At 35.2% G+C, this 21,497-nt stretch overlaps 1 protein-coding gene across 1 annotated transcript in view; it reads left to right on the forward strand.

Annotated features, from left to right (window-relative positions):
• The window catches only part of CCDC102B (coiled-coil domain containing 102B), a gene marked incomplete at its 3' end in the record, with an annotated part of 57,781 nt that extends 43,991 nt beyond the window's left edge, over nt 1-13,790 (forward strand). The window contains exons 5-6 of the mRNA XM_082044567.1: nt 10,853-11,066; nt 13,072-13,790. Coding sequence (XP_081900693.1) covers nt 10,853-11,066; nt 13,072-13,790 — 933 coding nt within the window. The remainder of the gene's footprint in view (nt 1-10,852; nt 11,067-13,071) is intronic.
• Between the last annotated feature and the right edge of the window lie 7,707 nt (nt 13,791-21,497).

Below are 21,497 nucleotides of genomic sequence, written 5' to 3' on the forward strand. Positions count from 1 at the left end.
TTATGTGGCTACTGTGTCCTGAAAAGACTGTAGGTGCTTTTCCGTGGATCTAGTTTTGTTAAGGCTCATTGGGTTTAGCTGCAAAATGAAATATACTTGTACAAAAGCTTTTACTCAGTAATTGTAATTACTTAAACACTGCAGTGTATTGCCTATGTAAGATGTATTTTCAGTTTCTGATAGGAGACCTTTCAGTCGATCTGGTTACCACCAATTTTTGGGCACTGGCAAATATTGTTATTGTAGAGCTTTTTTCAGCCTGAAGATAGTAGGGGCGCAGACTTCTGCTATAGGTGTAAGTAAGGCAGATTTTTTTTTTTTTTCCTTTTAATTTCATTTGGTAGACCTAGATTTCAGAAGGAAACCAACTGGTTCCCTTCAGTTTTAAATCGCAACTCTAATTATAGCTTACCTGACAGGTTATCTGTTCTTCTCCATCAATCGTAAAATCTATTTTGGGGGCCAGTGGGGATACAGTATTTAAAATTTATTTAATGTTATACTGAATCAGGGGGAACCTGGGATAATAAGGCTCTGAGGGGTGTAAATATGTGTAAATATGAAAACAGACATTATACAGGAGAAGTGACAGCTAAAATAGTCACAAGATGTATCAGAAAAAATAATAATACTTTTATTTGTTTTTAAGTATTCATTCAAACATACATGCTTTTCTGGCAAACCTAGAATAATATCTACTTGGCAGTATTGTCCTTACATCTTACAGCTATCAGATACTTTATCTATAGCATATGTTCATATATCTTTATTCTAACAGTCCTTCCTAGTTCTAACTGGTTTCTTAGAAATTTTTTGTAATAGCTTGTTATTAATGTGTGAAAATGTGAAATAAGTAGTACTGTACAACTTGGTAGATACTGACAGTTTGCATATTCCTCTAGTCTCAGTCTCTTTATGAATTCTGATTATGGTGAAGTCAGCTAGCATACAATAAGAAGCTTTCAGTATTTGTTTAGTCATCTTCCTTATTTTTTTACACATGAAATCTGTAAATAACTCTTCTGTTTAGAATAAGATAAAACATAAAAACACTTCATAATTTGACCATAAAAATGAGTGCATAATGTGTTGGTATTTTCATTACTGATCTCAAAGTTTAGACAGGCAAAAGTAGTTTGAGGCTTTTAATTTTCAGATAATTGCTGAAAGTAGAACTTTGGACAGGCATGGATAATTCCCTCTGATACTCATTTGCATAAAAACTTTTTGCCTTGAATGCATAGTAGATTCTTCTGAACAGGTGATCAAGGACAAATTTCCCTACCTCACTCCCAGCATTTTCCTTTTCTTGAACCTGTTTTTGCCTCTCTGCATATGTTATTTGTGATTGTTGTAAAGTTCCAGCATTCAACTTTTTTATCTCTCTATGGACAACTTATATTCCAGCATAAAACCCCTTGTGATAAATTACTCATAAACATAAAAGCGTTTTCTCTGTGTGCAGGTGGGAAAGAGGAAAATAAATTCCAGTAAATTAGCAACTTTTAATGTCAACATAGTGTAATGATATCAGCTTGCAGCAGACTTAAACATTTGTGTAGTACCAGAAGTAAGAAATATTTGATTACTAAACATGCTAGTACTCAGATGCATGCATCATTATGATTATAAGCATTCATTAAAAAGCTCAATTTGTTGCAGGGTTGGTGTCTCAAGATATTGTCAGGCATATTAACATTTATCATGATTTCAGTATATTTTCTGATGGACTAAATGGTGTTCTTGGCAGACTTGCTCACAATAAGAAAAAAAGCAGAGTAAATTTGTTTTTCCCTTTATTGAATATTGAAGTACTTGTCAGATAAAAAGTTAGCCAACATTTGTCTTCCCTTTCCTGTGGAAGGGCTGCTATGGATCTGGTAGTCTTTGATTACTTCTTTTGGATGAAAAAGGAAGAGAATTCTAGAAACAGTCACATACATTGTAAATAATCGTTGCAGAAGTGCCTAGTGTCACACATGGTGAGTAATAGTTTTGCTTGCCAGCAATACTGGACTTGGAAGCAGGCAAGCTGATGGGTTTCCTTTCAGACCCAGGAGCTTTTGTAGTTGTCACCAAGCTCTTACAGACTTCTAGCAGTAGAAATCTCATAACAAAATACTAAATAACCCACCCACCCTACTCCCCCACTGTGTCCCCCAAAAAATATCTTTAACAGTTTGATGCTGTGTCTTTTAGACCCTTGATAAAAGAGCTTCATACCTAGTATTATGTGACACATTGTAATGTTGTTTCACAATGCACTCTTAATGAAGAAATATGATGCTTCTGCTTGATGGTAGACTCCTCTGGCAGAGCTTGTTTTTTTAATTCATTTGAATCAATCTAGCTAGGTATCATATTCAAGGAATCGCACTTTTGCCATTCCTTTTAGCAGCTGCAATGAATTCAAGGTGATGACATCTCATAACAAAGAGAAGTACCACTGTGAAATGGCAGATTCTCCATCCTCACATTTCTTGTCAATGTGCAAGGACTTGGAAGATGGCTGACAAAACTGCACACCTGTTGAGTTCTTGGCTCTGGCTTTGAAAAGGTCATTGGATATTACTTTTTTAAGATATAGAATTTCTGTCTGAGTTACAGAAAAGAAACATTTGCTTCGGAAACAAAGAGCTTTCTTGTGCTGAGTTTTGTAAGTGACGGTAGTGACAAGATCAGTAAGAGTCAAATTCATTACTTTCTTTATGAAGCTGTATCATTATTTCAACAAGTTTTCTTTTTTTGGAGGGTGATGTGACCCCTAATTCATAATCAACCTGTGACTCACTTAATTTTGAGTTCAGACTGTCTCTTGCTTCAAGTTTGTAGAATAATTTGTAGCATGGATGAGTGGAAATGACCTCCAAACACAGCATAGTGAAGACATGAGAAATCTTGAAAATGTGTATTCATTCATCCTGCTTTAAAACCCAAAAAAGCTCTGTGCAGTCATTACAGGCACAAAAAAGCATATTGATTCTGAATTTTCATTTTTCATTTGTGTAAGGTGATACAGATGTTTTACAGATATTTGAGTGAGGCTGCCAGAGTTTCTTTTTCATTATTTAAACAGGAATTCTTGCTTCTCTGTGTCAGAAGTCCATAGGCCATATCTGTTTTGCCTGCAGCTTATTAGTGTGAAGACAAATAGCATCAGAAGTTTATGTTTTAATGTGGTTCAGTAAGGTTCGGATTGTAAATACATAAGTTAAACTTTTCTGTTTTCAGGCAGTTTTGCTGCATAAAAGACCTTGTATGTAATGTGAAGTATCTTGTATGGACAACTTTTATTTAAGATGTTTGGAGAATTTTTCTCTGAAAAAGTTGTTAAAAAGTGTCAGCTTTGTGAAAGAAAAAAACTTTTGCAGAGAAAATTTTTGGTTGAATTGACATTTTTTGTTTATGTTATTGTTGCTTGTCAGATCAAATCAAAACTACAGCTTTTCACTATAATGCTTGTCTTCTGTCTGGAGATCATAACTCTCTAAGTACACTTTCCTACCTTTTCTGAAATTGTATAGGAAGCTAACAAAACTTTGCTCTAAAACCAACAAAAATTGCTGCTTTCTTAATCTCCTTTGCTCCTGAGAGATGTGTGGAAAATTTTGTTTTCCATCTGAAATCATATTAACTGTTATGTCTGTTCTTCCTTGTCCTTTTTTTTTGCTGCCATTACTTCCATTAAAAATGGATGGGCAGTTTAATTGATATCCTCCATCCTACTTCATCTTCCTTTTACTGAAGGGAAGGAGAAAAATCTAGTTTCAATAAAACTTTTTGAGCCTTAGCCACTGCTTTGTTGTCTTAAACTGAACTACAGCATTAAGATTTTCCAGCTAATCAACTGTACCAGGAGGAGTTCCTTTTACTGTGTCTGTTTTTCTCAGAGCCTCTGTATTTTATATTAGTCATAAAATGGTGTAAGTTAGCTCTAAGATGCAATTATCCAGATTCAAAAGGTCAGTACACTATACTTCATTTCCACCATTCACCTTAGCAATTATCCACTTCACTGACAGTACCTTGACCTTGCTCTGTACCTCCACCATTATTCTGGTCTTTCTATTGAAAAATAAAATTTATCGTGAGTCTGCGGAGACATTTTCTGGAGAGAAAATATTCATATTTGAAAGAAAAATGAAACATCCTGAGATTCTTTCGCACATCACATGAAGTTGAAAATTGTTTCTTAGGCTTTCAGTCCCTTTATAAATCAGAATCTGTAGTTCCAGCAGGGAACATCTAAAACATTTTTGTATATGCATATCACAATGTATATTTTACATGGGGAAAAAAAACCCCGAAATTCTTCTCACTGTAGATGTGAGATAGGTATCATTTGCATTTTTTAACTGAAGTTGCAGTAATAAATTTCAAAATTAAATATAAGAATTACTGTTCCTGTGAAATACTTTTGTGTGAAAAGTGAAAGTAGACAGAAGACTTTAATGCAGCAATATTAATAGATTAATTTAAAGGATTTTTTTTTTCCATGTAATGAAGGGGAGGATTAAAAAAAATGCCAGGTTCCCCTGAAAGAAACACAGGAACATGTCTATGTGTATACACATACATGTAGGTGTTTTATACAAATATATATATACCTACAAAATTTCATTTGGTCCATTCAAAACAGCTAACACTCTTTGAATGTTTGCCTTGTGTTGCATTTTCAATATAGTATCAGCTTTCTTATACAGAAAAGCTCCTCTAGCTGTTTTCCTCATCTTGCTGTACTAGGTCTCACAACGCTTGTTTTCTCTGGCTGTGTAGTGGAAAGGAAAATGGATCTGTACAAGTTACAGTACGATGGATGAGGTGGTTTTCAGCCTTTTGAAACTGTGTAGCATTGAGTAGATCAAAAGATCCCAAGGGTCATTCAAGCTCAGTGATGGGGAATGCATCCCTCACAGAGCAGCTCTAGTTGTAGAGTTATGAAATGCTCTACAGACCCCGTCAATATATGTAACTACTCTTGTGGAGTTTGTTGTTGTTGTTGTTGTTGTTTTGCTGTTGGTTGGTTGGTTGTGTTTTTTTCTTATCTTGGTTGTTGTTTTTGTTTTAATTGAAGAAGTTACTTTCCCTAAAGGTGGGGAGCACATAACTGGAAAATAAGGTTGGTGAGATTTTCAACTGAGAAAGAAACAACACTCCAAATCTTGTTTCTAGAGAGAAACAGATTCCCGAAGTTTTTTGCTTTAGTTTGTTTTTTTCGCTTTGTTATAGTGAGAGGAATACCTTCTCAAATATCTGACTGTAAAGGTTTGATTGCAGGGTGACAATAAACCATGGCATATGCTTTGTTAACCCCCTCCCCACCACCCTCCCTCAGCCCCAGCTCCTCACTAAATAAGGACAATAGGAGGGCAAAGAGAGGCAAAAAGAGAGAGGACTTGCAAATTAGAAAGAATTAAAAAAGTTTTGCTAGTGCTACTAATAAAATAGATAAAATAATACAAAATATACAAAACCAATGTAGAAATTCCTGGCAGCTCAGAACTGCTCCAGCAGCAGCAGGGCAGGAACCCGGAAGTCCTGGGTTGGACTCTGCAGCAAAACAGAACTGGATTCAAGGATGCAGGGTCTGTCACTAGGCCTCAGATTTGCAGGGACGGCAGGCAGGGTCCCTCCCAGATGTCGGCCATAGTTGGAGAAGGGAAAAAAGGGACGAGACCCTCATGTTCTCCCACTTTTATATTAAGTGTCCTGTGAATGGGATGGAATACTGAGTTGGTCAGTTTTAGTCACCTGTTCAGCTTGCTCCTCCTTGCCCCTCTCACTTACAGGATGTGAATCCTTATCAACGACCTTGCATTCCATTGCTATGTCTACCAAAACATGTATCCAACTTCAGAAAAGTGCAGTTACTAAGAAGGGCTTAACTGAAGGAAAAATTCACTGAAAGAGAAACTTGTCTTGTTTTTAACAAAACCAGAACACTGACTTAACACCTAACATGGTCTTTAGTCATTGCATTTAATCTTTTCTGGAAGCTGAAGCACCAAGCTACAAAAGACCCTTCTTACAGTATTTCAAAAAGGCATAAGCAGACTTGCATTCTGAAAGAACATAACCCTGCAATATTTTTAGCACAAAATTACATTAAAGAGATCATAAAATATTTAATTTTGTTCGTTCTTCCTAACTTCACTTCAGACAAGATTTTTGCTTTGCTTTAATTTCCTTACTCATTTTGTGACAGCTGCATGAATGACAGAGAAGCAACTTCCCAAAGTGTTTGTGTGTTTTATTGGAATGAACCTCCATCTTTGATTAGAAATACAGTACTCTGATTCTTGAGTGGGACATTACCATTGTGAATATCTGTAGTTCATCTTTGAAATAAGGTGAACAGCAAGAGAATGTAACATTATAACTTCTGACTCACTGTAAATAAATTATTATGTATAATGGATGCAGCTTGCTTTGTTTATGGATTCAAATGCACAACTACAAGCTGTATTAGTACTTTACACTCACAAGTTCTCTGAGGCCTTTGTAGTGAACATACTGTTGCTTCTATATGAACAATCAGTAAACCATTAAAATGTTTTAGTTCCTAATTAAATTAATAGAGTGAAACTAATTCATGGAAGAAGTAGTTGAACTTACATAGGAAATATTTCTCACACCTGATAAATGCAGTACCCATACTACTTGGAGAGTTAGTAGGTGCTTAAATAGTTTTGAAAATATGATCAAGTAAAAAATGATTAGTATCCTGCTTAAAGGTTGTAATGACTTGATTAGATTATCTACTAACATAGAACATAAAAATTAACAAAAAATAGTGTAAAATAATATTGTTCAAGTCTCAATGAAAATAAATGTGTGCATCCTTCTTTAATTTAGGTAGATTAATTAACAAATATGTTACCAACAAATAATTATTCAATTATTTTCAGTTATTTTCATACTTAAAAAATATTCTTTATGGCCCTTTTAATAGCAATATTTCAGTTTTCCACTAAATTAGTTAAAATGTATAATATGAGACATAATTTTGATTCAAGATAAAATATGTTTAAAAGTTCACAGAAAAAGATGAGACTAGTCAGTTCAGGAACACCTGTGTTCCTCAGAAAACAATAGGGATATCAAAGCTGTTTTCTGTGATCTGTATTACACTCGTGTGAACCTCTCCTGTTAATTTTAAATGCAAATATTTGCAACATATAATAGCTCCATCAAGGTTGGGGTCTGGAATATTCAAATTAAAAGCAGCCCTGAAGTAAAGAGAGACTTCTCTCTCCTGAGCCTTCTTCCAGCTCTTTACAACAGCTCATATCAGTCAACTGGCCTTGGGTGCTGCCAGCTGGGCTCTGGAAGCTGGAAGGGCCCTGACAGGGGTTTTGGGGTGTAGGTAGCATTAGGAATGCATTGCACAGATGTGGGAGACAAATTCTGTCTACTCAAGAGAAAGCTGATCTTTTTAGCTGGGAGTGACAAAATTACCCATGACAACTTTATGAAGTTGGTGTTCTGACTTAAAATTTGAAAGTCGGGATCTGGCACTACACTTTTTTTTTTTTTTTTTCCCCCCGCACATTGACGAGAGAGGGAAAAGAGAGCAAATACTTCCTATGAAAGCATTATATGAAAGTGTTATTTGGATTAAGCATAAGGTATAATTTGGGAGGACTCCAATGAACAAGAAAGCAACACTGATTACACTGATTATTGAAAATTAGTATTTCAGAGAATGAGTTATAGGACTTTACTGAGCAATGATTTCTAATAAAATAAATTATACTAAAGTTGTCTATTCATGATTTTGTACAAGTCAGTATTTTTAATATAAAGTTATTTAAGTACTTGGTGTATTAAACATTTACGTTTATCATTATTTGAGCTTGTAGACATCTTGGGTGCAATGAATTGAAATTTTACAGACACAGAGGTAAGTAAATCTATCTTTGACATCAGATCTTGGTTTGGTAGTCATCTTGTGCTTAATTGCCTGACTGAAATTTAACCTTGGATGGCTTTGTGATTTCTCTCCACTTGAAGCCTGATGAAAATGAATTGGTATTGATTAGTGTCATCACTCTGAAAAGGTGAAATTTCAGGCTTAGAATTTTAGTCATGTCTTGCTTTAGAAGAACATAGGGCTTTTTCACGTTCCAGAACTTTCATGGGTACTTGTAAGACATTATACCTGCATATTAATTTAGAAAAATAAGTATTTTTTGTGATGGTAGTCCAGCAGATGGTATTTGAACAGCTATAAATCTGCACAATTTGGGCGGATGGAAGGGAAAGAAAAAAGATTTGGTTCTAAATAGAGCTATGTGATCCCTTTGTTTCCAGTTATTACACAGAAATTCAGTGGGTAGAGTTTAAAGATCTCAATAGGAACAAGCGAGCATCTAACACTGTCTTGTGCACTGGTGTTAATATCTTGTATTCTATCACCAGTGGGTACAACATGAAAAAAAACCAAAACAAAACAAAACACAAAAGAACCCCAAAAATAAGGTTACAAAATTATTCTTCCCTGATGCCCTGTTTAATCTCAGTACAGGTATTTATCACATTTTAAGGAATTTAGCTTGGTAAATAACCACTAAAGACTGTGAGGTAGCATGAATATAAAATACATGTTGTATTTTACCCAGATATACAACCCCCAAAGCTTGTAGATTTGTAGTGTGAAATCTTTTCATACAAGAACAAGTCCATAATGAAAAGGCAACTGCTGAATAGCATAATTGTTTAAAATTTAAAATTGACTTCCAGTTAGTCTGCCAATATGATACAGAGTATGAAATAAATATATTACTTTCTTTCTTACTTGCTAGTTTGCCTAATCTTAGATCAAAGTCCCATTTCAGTTTTAAGAACTGTTTGAGAGTTCTTTCCAAACAGTGCCCTTCAACAGTATCATGATGTTAAGACTGGCCTAGGTTTTAGGAGTGCTGTTGGGGTGGAGAGGACAGTTGTTAATTTTTTGTTTTTGTTGTTTTCTTTTTTTAAGGAGAGCAAATAATCCATGATGACAAGGAACAGGCTGAGAAAGTGTCTTTTGTTGGTAGAATAAAGTGTCTTTAAACATAGTCCATTCAGTTTTTACCTTTTTGACAACTGACTGTTTAAGTGAAGTGGTTGGTACTCATCGTCTGTATTCAGAATCATAGAATCATAGAATATCCCAAGCTGGAAAGGACTCACAAGGATCATCAAGTCCAACTCCCTGCTCCTTGTAGGACTGCTTAAAGCTAAACCACGTGACTAAGAGCCTTATCCAGACACTCCTTGAGCCTGGTCCAGTGACCACCTTTCTTTTGGGGAATCCTTTAGTTTATAATATGTAGAATACTAGCTAGAGAAATATCTTGAAAAATATCATTTTTGGTAAAAAATCACTTGTATTTTCCATTGAATATGTTATTTGTCCTTAAGAGAGAAACTCAAAAAGCATTTCTACTTTTCCTCTGAAATTCTGAATGAGCCTCTTCAACTTTCTAGTTGTTTTTATTTGTTCAGAAATGACATATAAACAGACAAGTTTACTATTTCATTTGACACTGTTACAATTCACAGGGTCTGAATTATGTTTCTGTGATCCTGTAATACCTCATTCACTTTGCTTCATGTTCAGTAGCTTTTAATTGTCAGAAATTGATTTTAAAATAAAAGTAACCAATATCTGAAAAAGTACACCTCTCTGGCTCTTTCTAAAACATTGTTGGCACAGATAAACCTGTTTCTTCAGTCAAGGAGTGCCTTGCACTATTGTCAGTCTCTACTTTTATCAAAGAATTGATTTTAGTTCTCACAGAACTGAAAATTGTACCGTTCTTAAAATTTTTACTTCTATGTGTTAGCATCTTTCTTCTTGTTTTCATCTCAGTTGAGATAGTATTTTTTTCAGTTTTTAATCAGTTTTTAATCTTTCTTAATCTCTTCTAATCTTTGCACAAGTACCAGTTATTAATAACTTGTTAATAGTAAGTACTTGTCAGTAATAATCTTCTGATAAATACCTGTTCATACCTGTTTTGTGCTATAAAAATAAATTCATGTTACTGATTTTCCTTTTGAAATCTGAGGAATATTTCATACATTCTTGACAAAACCTCCTCTGTCTAATTGTCTCTGAACAGTAAATAAAAACTGTTGTCAGACAATTTTTTGTATGACTTTGTAATGTGTCTTTTTGTTGATATATTTAATCCTCCTATGTGTGGATTAGATAAATGAATTCCTAAATTAAGATTACATCATTGGCAATAAAAAAGAATATTTGCCTAAAGACTATTATTGTTACCTCAAGAAAGACAGTAGTGTGAAAACTTGAAAATCCTTCCTCTGGCTGTTAGGATAGAAGTTTCTAATATTGAAGACATACTTTACAATTTCTTCAGTTTAATGAATATTCATTATAGTCCTTCTAAAGTGCAAACAGACTATAACTCAAAAAGTTCTGATTTTTTACCTTTTGAGGAATAAAATGTGAACTTTGCCACTGTTAGACCAAAATCAGTCTCAATGTTATTTAAAACAATGTATTTTATGATTTTTTAATACTATTGGTCTATAAACAGCAGAGAAATAAATAAGATTTGGTTACCTATTACTATATTAAAATATTGCCTATGCTTTATTTTTGAAAAGGTACAATTAATGAACCATTTACTGCCCTGGCTTTTTTTCATTTTCAAATTCAAGTACTTAACTTTATGAAATATGGAAAACTTATATCTTGGACTGATTTCTAAGACGTCCACCTTACTCTGAGATCAGGCTATTAGTATCAGACCATAAAGAATAGGTTTTTTAAGTCATGTCATTCCTCTTTCTTTTTCTTTCTATTGGTTGTTTGTCCTCCCACCCAAACCCTTTCCAGCTGGAAAGACTGCAGTTTGAGAATACCTCTGAATGGGGAAAGAGAGAGAGACATGAAGCAGAAAAGCAAAATTTGGAAGAAGAGAACAGAAGAATGAAGTTGCAGGTAAAAGAAATTCAGGGACTTCTGGAGATGAAAAATAAAGCAACACTAACTAAAGTGAATTATGATCAACAAAATGCACAAAGTAAGCTGCTGGTTAAAAATAAGGGATGTGCACTCCTTAGTTTGATTACTTGGGGAGCATTCTGCAAAAGAATTAATATTTCATAATGTCAAAATGTGTCGCTAAAACAAGTGTTGTGCAAGAACAGTCCTGTCTGCATCTCGGACCTGAACAATTTGAACACAGTGACTTCGAATTTCTGTAGTGTACAGAAACAGAAAGACATATCTTTTCATTTTTAAAAGGATCAGGTGGAAAAGACAAGTCTGACAAGATTAGGGAGCAAGAGGACTGGGAGGAACAGAAGAAATTATGCAAGCTTGAGTAGCTGCAGGGTTGTCATGAAGGTCAAAGTAAAAAAAACCCTCTGAGATAAATCATTTCTCTGTCTTGCTGAATATTGCGTCTCTTTGTAGGGAAGAAAGAACTGAAGAAAGAGCCTTATTTCTGATTTTTTATTCTCTTAAATATCTGTTCAATTTTAAACCTTATTGTACTGCTTTAAAAGGTGTGACAAACTTTTCAGAGATTCTTAGTTGTGGATTTTTCCTTTAATTTATGGTTTTCTATGCCAATAATTAAGTAGTAATCCAGAAGACTCCCACTTTCATTGAGAATCTGAAAACTGTGTGAGAGAAAGAAAGAAAGCGAAAGAAAACACATGAAAAAAACCAAAACAACCTAAACCAAGACAAACCCAACAAAAAAAACCCTAACCAGTCAGTAAATATACATTCTTGATGTTACAAGTTGGGCAGTGAGAAAAAGTAACATTATTATTTGCTGGGAAAAAAAAAACAAACCAAACCAAAACCAAACAAACAAGTAACAAAAAAAACCCAACCAACCAACCAAAAAAACCCCGCCACCACCACCAACAAAATAAAACCAAAACACCTTAATGTCATTTATATGTATATACTGTTGAATAATGGCAGTGTGAGTCATGTCATTAGGACCAGATTTGGGGTAATCTTGGAAACGATTAAGAGAGAGAGAGATTCTGCATTTGAGATCTGCTTTAGAATGTTATTATATGATTTTTCTAAACTTCTGTGATGGCTCAGGAACAGCAACCTGAAGTTCACACATATAGCTTACCTTTCTAAAATACTTGACAAAACAAATGCCTGTTTTAGATTTTCCTTTACTAGTATTTATCATATCATATCATATCATATCATATTTCACATCATATCATACCATATCATATCAGCAGGTAATGCAAGTAATCTGAGGTTGGAGATATGTCTAGAAAGATGCTCATCTACTAAGGCATGTTACTGTATTTCAAATATCTTTTAGTCATATGGCTGTGCTGGGTTTTGTTTGTTTGTTTGTTGGTTCTTTAAAATGTTATTTGCAGAGAATATTAGGCATCTGTGATCAACTCTGTTAGCATCAACTCTATCTGTTAGTATCGAGCCTCTAACTGACACAACTTATTATCAAAGTTGAAAGGTGGAGATGGACCTCAGTCATCTCTGCTTCTTTATCATAAAGGATAAGGAGCCTGTGAAGTGTTTGCCCTTTCATAGCAGATGATTATACGATGAGATTGTCTTCAAAACTGTTGATTATCAGTTCAAAAGAGAAAATTAAAAATTGTATTTTAGTGTGAACTGAAACCTTGTAATCCATCTTCTGGTGGACTGGTCAGTTATGACCCAAAGACTAGGGTGGGAAATGATTTGTTTCCAGCTGTTTCTATCTCTGATTTACAAGAACTGCAAATCATAAAATCACAGAACAAGTCAGGCTGGAATGGACCTCAAGAGGTCTTAAGTCCAACCTCCTGTTCAAAGCAAGCTCAGCTCTGAGGTCAGCCAAGTTGCTCAAGGCTTTGCCCAGCGTAGTCTCAAAACCTTGAGGACAGCACAAGCTCTCTAGACAGCATGTTTGTGGTGGGTTGACTCCAAATGGGGTGACCCCCCTCCTGGAAACTATGCTAAGACACAGGGAAAATAAGAGGTTACTGGTGACAGCAAACATCATTTCACTAGGAGCAAATCATGCCTCATAAACTGGGTGTCCTTCTACGACGGGATTACAGTGTTGGTGGATAAGAGAAGAGCAACTGACATCATCTGCCTGGACTTCTGCAAAACATTTTACACTGTCCTGCATGACATCCTTGTTTCTAAATTGGAGACCTGGAGTCAATGGTTGGACCACTTGGTGGATAAGGAATTGGATGGATGGTCACACAGTTTTGGTCAACAGCTCAATGTCCAAGTGGAAAACAGTGACAAGTGGCATTCCTCCAGCATCAGACCAGTGCTGTTTAACATCTTTGTTGGTGACATGGATAGTGGGACTGAGTGTACCCTTAGCAAGTTTGCTGATAACACCAAGCTGTGTGGTGTGGTCAACAAGCTGGATGGAAGGCATGCAATTCAGAGGGACCTTGACAGGCTTGAGAGGTGGGCCTGTGTGATCCTCATGAAGTTCAACAACATCAAGTGCAAGGTCCTGCATGTGGGGCGGGGCAATCCCAAGCACAAATACTGGCTGGGTGGAGAATGGATGGAAAACAGCCCTGAGGAGAAAGACTTGGGGGTCTTGGTTGATGAGAAGCTCAACATGGCCCAGCAATGTGAGCTTGAGGACCAGAAAGCCAACTGTATGCTGGGGTCCATCAAAAGAAGTGTGACCAGCAGGTTGAGGAATGTGATTTTCTCGTTATACTCTGCTCCAGTGAGGCCCCACCTCGAGTACTGCATTCAGCTACAGGGCCACCAAGATAAGAAGGACATGAACCTATTTGAGTGAGTCCAGAGGAGGGCCATGAAGATGATGAGAGGGCTGGAGCACCTCTCCTATGAAGACAGGCTGAAAGAGTTGGTTTTTTTTGGTCTGGAGAAGAAAAGGCTCCAGGTAGACCTTATAGTAGCCTTACAGTACCTAAAGAGGACCTACAAGAAAACTGGAGAAGGACTTTTTATAAGGGCATGTAGTAATAGGACAAGGGGTAATGGCTTTAAACTGGAAGTAGATGGATTTAGATTAGATATAAGGAAGAAATTCTTCACCGTGAGGTTGGTGAGGCACTGGAACAGGCTGTCCAGAGAAACTGTGAGAGCCCCTTCCCTGGGAGTGTTCAAGGCCAAGCTGGATGGGACTTTGAGCAACCTGGTCTAGTGGAAGGTTCCTTGCCCATGGTAGGGGAGTAGGAACTAGAACATCTTTAAGTTATATTCTAACCCAAGCCATTCTATGATTCTATGAAATACCAGGTTTTAAACTTGCAGCATCATAAGGTTCTGTTTCTTCATGATTCAGAGAAAAATATTGTCAGCTATTTTTCATCTCCAGTTAGGAACAGACGGTTTTTTAAAGATTGCTGTATATATCAGACCTCTTTGTTTCTGGTGCCTGCTGTGTTTTAATGGATTACCACTACTTAAATGTCAGCTCTTTGGATGAGAAGGTGTTGGATCAAATCACATCTTAATAACAAACATTTTATGTGGTATACGAAACACATATATAACAAAAATCTCAGGTACAGTTTTTTCAACTGTAGTATTAAATGCTTTTCTTTTTTTGCTAAGAAAAATAACATAAAATATTCAATACAGGCAAATAAAAACATTGTTCATACTGTATTTTATTCTTCCTAGAAATATTTGGATCATTGTAAAGTTTATTCATTTTTATTTGTTCCATCTGTTTACTGTTTACTTGAATGCAGATGTACTGGGTCTGGCTGGGATGGAGTTATCTTTGCTCACAGCAGCCCACACAGTGCTGTGACTTGCACTTGTTGCTAGAATGGGCTTGATAATGTACAGGTGTTTTGGCATTTGCTGAGCGGTGATTGCACAGCATCAAGACTGTCCCTCCAACCTCCTTCTCAAAGGCTGGTAGGCTAGGAGTGGACAAGAGGTTTGGATAGGAAACAACCAAGACAATTGACTGAAACTTATCAAAGGGGTAGTCTGTACCATGTGATGTTATGCTCAGCAATAAAAACTAAGAGTACTGGAGGGGAGAAGGTTGTGTGGTGCAGATATTTGTTGTTAAGATGTTTATCTTCCAAAGCAACTTATATGTGTACCAAGGCTGTGCTTCCAAAGACCCTGCTTCCTGGGAAGGGGCTGGACATTCTCTGCTAGTGGGAAGTAGAGAACGCATCTCTGTTTATGAGTTGGGTTTTGTTTGTTTACTTGTTTTGCTTTGCTTCCACATGTGGCCTTTGTTTTTTTCATTAAACTGTCTTTATCTTGACCTATGAGGTTTCTCATTTTCATCCCCCATCCTGCTGAGGTGAGGGACCCAGCCAAAGTTAACGCACAACAGTAGAAAACTTGACAAGAGAGAGCCTTATTACTCTAAGCTCCACAGAAACTCATCACAAATAATTAACTAGAACAGTTTTTACAAGTACAGTTGTGGAATAAAATTTAAGTGGTTAAGAAAAATAAATGGAAGGAGATAAAGTGACAAACATTGCAGCTGCATTAATATACCTTAACATTTTGCCTCAAAGAAGTAATGCATCTTTAAGGCAGATACCTTCTTCATCTGTTAGTTGGTATTGCTGTAGTTCAGAGTGATTTTGTGCACACTTAATTCTTTCTTAAGGAAACTACATTGGAAGCTCTGCTTCAGATATTCAAAGTCCTTGCTCCAAGCCCTAAAGGAGTGGATAGGGCTGGGCCAATTACAGTTTTGGGTTGGCCTCATACTGCACGTGAATTAAGGGACACAGGAGTAGGCAAAACCTAGGACCTTGTGTTTGTGTATTGACCTCAGCCTCTGCTGCTTTGGTCTACTTACCGATTTCTGCTGTGCTGACTCACTGGTGCAAATGTGGCTAAAATGCAAACAGAGATGTAAATTGTTTCCATGTCAACAGCAATCACAGTAGACAGCAATCTGTCTACCCTGTGTCTGAATGCATGTGGTCTGCCAGAGGTTTGAGGAGGCACCACAGTACAGAGGAGGAATATTAAAATTTGTCCAGATGATGTGAGTGAATCTTGAATAGTAAGGACTTATACTAACTGCTTCATTCCTGGTTTTGTGTCACAGATCTCTTGGATTGAGTTTTTAATGTATGTTTTGCTCTTCATCAGAACTCGAGGGAAGACATAATTATGGAATTGTTGCTAAACACTTTGCTACTTCATTTAGCAATGTTCATCCAATGGAGAATTATCTTTGTTTCAATGCAAACCTCTGGGGCTGGTTATCGTGAAGGTAAAGCAGTACTGGCTGCACAATTCGCTCTCTTAACAGATTTTTAAAGTGCAATATGTTTTGTCAGAATTACCACCTGGGATACTGTTGGTTTTATAAGGGTTTTTTTTCCTCATTACTCTTCTGGTGAAATGCTCATTTAAAGTCCTTACAAAACTCACTAAAGTGTAGAGCTAAAAACAAATAAAAAGATAGTTTTGCAGATGTGTTCATTTCCTCTTGCAATTTCCGCTCATTTTTAATAAGAACAAGGAAAAAAATTACTAGATTACAAACTGTCATAGATCAACACTCAGATGTTTAATACTTCCTCACCAAATGGTTTCCAGTTTCAAAAATATTTAATTCAGAATTCATGTCAAGAGGAAGATGGAAGTCAAAGACTAGATTTAAAAACAAGTTTGTCATTTGCATGTGACTAATGGTATGCTTCAAATTTTTCATTTAAGTTTAATATTTTATCTCCTATTTTCTAATTCTTGAATGGGTCTGTAAATTGTAGTGATAAGATTTTCAAAGATTGTATAAAAATTTTGAATTACACATTTTATAGCAATCATAAAACCAGAAAACCTATAGGTTTTGCTGACATGCGTGTATATTCAGCTACTCTGTATTGTATTTTTCTTAATTAGGACAAGATTTTTATTTCACTTAAGGGCACATATTTATATTGGCCTGTAGCTTTCAAAAAAATAGGTTTAACATAATGAATATCTTAATATAATAGTTTATGAAGGGATATATTCTAATAATAAAATAACAGAAGGCCTAGTTGGAGTACATCTTTTCAGTCATTCAACCTCAACCTCAGTGAGGAGACCAAAATGACGAAACCTGCAATTTTTCATGGAATTGTAAAAAGCATTACCTATACTAGTTAGAATACTTTCTTCTTTTTAGAGTGAATTTGTCAGTGTTGTCTTTTATCTTAAAGTCACTGGAGGTTATTTGTAACAGACTGAATGTCTTGAAATGCATATTGGACATTAACACCCATTTGACTATCATTCTTGCAATTAGAGAAGTTTACAAAATGCAATGTCTCCCCTCATGGTTTTCATTAAGCAGTAAATTAAATTACATATTTATAACAATGAGAGAGTTGTTACATTTCAGAAATAAAGGTATTTCACCTTTTCTTTCCTATGAAACTTAGGAAGCCAGTTTTGTGTTGGTTTTTGTTTCTTGTTTGTTGGTTTAAAATTTGTTTTATGTGTGTGTATTGTTATTGGGTTTTTTTGTTGTTTATTTTCCCCTTCTTAAATTTTTTTACATATAGCTTGTCAAAGGTAAGAATGCTTGAATAAAAAAAATAAAGGAAAAAAGAAAATTTTAACTTATTGACTTCATTACACTACCTCTCCCTTTTTTTCTGCTCAGTCGGGGAAGCTTGCTTTTAAATGCCAGCTCTATTGTTTTTGTGTTTTTTTTTTTTTTTGCTGAATAGCGTGAGAGTGCTTGCATGCCATCAGAACAAAAGTTCATATAGCACTCTATCCCATTTCTGACACTGACCAAAAATGGATATGTATGGAAGGCTTCCTAAGATCAGACGAAAAATGCTTTCCCAGAGCACTGTGATGGCTTCTTGGCAATTTATTACCTAGAAAGTTGCAGAATGAGGCTGGCTGCTGTTTTTCAACTCTAATACTTGTTACTGAGTATCTCTTCTGTGTTTTTTTTCAATCATTTTTTGAACACATATAAACATTTAACATTCACTATGGCCTGCCATGGAGTATAATAAATATAGCTATACATTAGGTGAACTATTTATGTTGTTTGCTTTGAATCTACATCTGCAATTTCATGATATTGGAATAGAAAATTAATTCAGTTCCCTCTTCCTTCACTTCATCCATCCAAGAATCCTATATGCCAATTCAGTTTCTCTTTCCCCTCTGAGTAAAGTATCATATACACCATCAATTCCTTACTATCAGTCACTTATTATTCCTCTGAGTAAAGTATCATATACACCATCAATTCCTTACTATCAGTCACTTATTATTCCTCTGACTTTCCAGTTTCAAACTTATATAATTGGGGAATGTGTGATGGGGGTGAACACAAGAGTAAACAGAAATACACTACTGAAGATATTAATGTATGACTGGAAAAATTATATTTTCTAATATGCTTAATATTATTTTCTTGATAACTCTTAATCTTCTGTTTACTTTTTTACAGCTATTGCACAATATATTTTAAAAATAAAATGCTGGTATTTTTAAATACGGGTGCCTTTTATGATTGTAAGATCTCATTTTTAGAGATAATTATAAACATAGAGCTGCATCTCTATTAGTAGAATCAGAACTGTGTTTTGATTTGCATTACTTTATATTTTTTTCACTTTTGTGTCACTAAGTATTGAAGGCCTTTACTACTTTTAATGCCCTAGTCTCTTTGTTCCTGTTTGTAATTACCTAACTTCTTAAATAATTTTGATTTTTCTTCTTCTGTGGCAAAAGCCAAACATGGTTCCCTTTGAGTGTCTACTAATATGACCTTTCTACAGCATGGAAACTGATAATTTATTCCTCTCTTCATGTCCCATTTCACTTATTTTTTTCCTAATTTAATAACTAGATATTCCAGCATGTGAGGGCCTTTTCTTATTCAAATTCAGGTAGGTTTCTATAAGAAACATTGTGGAAGGCCTTTGCTAAATGCCTTTTGAAGGCCTGCCTAGACCTCTGACCCAGCAGAGTAAATTTCTTGACTTGTTTAGAAAACTGAAATGGATTTGTAAGACCTAAGTTTTCTTGTACAAAAATTTATTTGATTCTTCTTCAATTTATCATATTTGTCCATATGTAATCATATTCGTAATTAATTTGTAATTAAGAATGTCACTTTTCCTGTTACAAATATTAGTTTGCTTTTTTTTTTTTTTTTTTTTTGGTCACTTCTTGAAGTATTCTAAAAATTATTATCATGCTAGCTGTTTTCTTGGCCTTCTGAATACTTTTATGACTGGTATCCGTTCCCAGGTTTTTTAACTACCCATTTTATCTGTTTCATGATAGTGTTCCATTTGAGACAGATCTTTTGATATATATGGGGTACAATATTATTTCCATGCTTCTCTTATGTAAATATAGAAGTAATTCAAGTAGCTATCATTTCCTTCATTTTCCATATTGGTTGTGTAATTATCAACAGGCCATCAGGTTTCTTGCTGTCAATTTGTTAGGAAAAGGATTAATAATAGTTTTTATAACTTCTGCAAGTCGTTCCTCACATCCTATTTGGCCTGTCTTACCATAACTTTACAAAAAGACTGCCAGATTTTAATATATTTTCTTTCTCCCCTTTGCGAACAACTAGTTATAAAATACCATACAATACAATATTTTACATAGTTCCCTTTATGAAATAAATATACTTGACTCCACTCCAGAATACACATATGAGGAATTTCCTCAACTATTTCTGTCCTATTCTTAGACTTGAATGTGTTTTAAGTCTATTCCCTAAAATCTGTGATGAAATTAAAATTAGATCTTCTTCAATTCCTTAATAACAGGTTGAGAGGAAATGGCCTCAATCTGCACCAGGGTAGTTTTAGTTTGGACATTAGGAAAAATTTCTCCGCTGAGAGGGTTATCGAGCTTTGGAGCAGGCTCAGGAAAGTGTCAGAGTCATGATCCCTGGAGGTGTTTAAAAGACTGTAGATGTGGCAGTCACTGACTTATTTTTGTGGCAGTGTTAGGTTTACCGTTAACTTGATGATCTTGAAGGTTTTTTCCAACCGAAACGATTTTATGATTCTAATGCCATTTCCATTCCTGCCCCCGCCCCCCCCCCCCATTATTTTATTATTATATTAATTTCTGAAATATAAACTTTACACTTGACATTGTTGCTGTTGATAGGAGGTCAGGAATTTTTCCTTTTTTTTTTTTTTTCTTATTTTGTCTCATGATTAAGTTGTCAGTTTGTAAATGGGGATGTATGCATCCAAGTGTGTTGATGGTCAGTTCACGTTTAATTCCTTTAAATTCAGCCTGTCAAATCTGACAGTTTCAGTGACTAGTCTTTTCAGCTAGGTAGCAACTCTGGCCCTATGTGGAATATCTGTAAGCCTATTTTAGTTAACAAGGTACTGCTTACTAATGCTGAATATTTGAAATGAGTTCTTCTGGTTACCTTGTGACTTCTTTGAAGTAGCAGACTTTCAAATTCACTTGTTGGCAAATTCCTTTTTAAGAAAAAAAATAAAATAAATAAAATAAAATAAAATAAAATAAAATAAAATAAAATAAAATAAAATAAAATAAAATAAGTAAATACAACAAGAGAGGTTAGTTCAGGAATTCAAGCTTCAGTTTTGGGCATCTTTTAACCTTCTTGGAAAAAGACAGGAAGGGATTGCTCTTCAGCAGTACCCCTCTTAAAAATACATATACACAGGTTTGAATTGTATTTTTTGATATTTCTCATCAATGTTGGAAATCTGAGTTATTTAAACAGCCAGCAGTAGATGCCTGGAATACCTTGTGCTTTGTCTTGATGTGCTACGCATACATTAGAACTTTCAGGACACCTATCTTGTGTTACTATGTTAACTGAGGAGACCCTGGGCTCAGCTCTCCCTGAACTGCCTAAACTTGCCTTTTAGCTGAGGTTGTGTGAAAGACATGTCTCTGTGTAAAGCTCCATAATGTGTGGTGATTTTTTGTTTGTTTGTTTGTTCGTGCCTGTGTGTGTTTTTGTTTATTTATGCCAGTATGTGGAGAGAATAATCTAATTGGAAGTCGTCTGAATTTGGTTCAACACTTGCCTTTTGTGCTCATTTGAGTTCATATTGAAGTCACTTAATCCATGTAATTCTGTTTATACTGTTAGTTACAAAGGATTGTCTTTTCATTATACTAACATTTTTATTTCCATGTTTTTCAGAGGGTATATTTCTTCATAGAATCTTTATTAAAACAAACAAACAAACCAACAACCAAAAAAACACCCCAATGCTTAAGAATTAGAAAAAAAAAAAAAAAAAAATCAGCCTTGTGCCAAAGGAGACAACAGAAATAACACCTTTTATTTTATTATTAGATACGGTGATTTTGTCAAGAGATTGCTTAAAACCAACCTTTGTTGATTGTGTACATTGAAGCCAGAAAGCTCCCAAATGGTATAAATATTCATTTATGGAGCTGAACACTTCTTGTCTGACCCTGTCACTTCCTGTATGCTCTGCTCTTCTCAATTTAGTGATATTGACCTCTCTGTCTTTCTCTGTTTCAGAAAATTTGAGAGGAA

This window comes from Streptopelia decaocto (assembly GCF_964273445.1).
Source record: "Streptopelia decaocto genome assembly, chromosome: 2".
NCBI lineage: Eukaryota > Metazoa > Chordata > Aves > Columbiformes > Columbidae > Streptopelia > Streptopelia decaocto.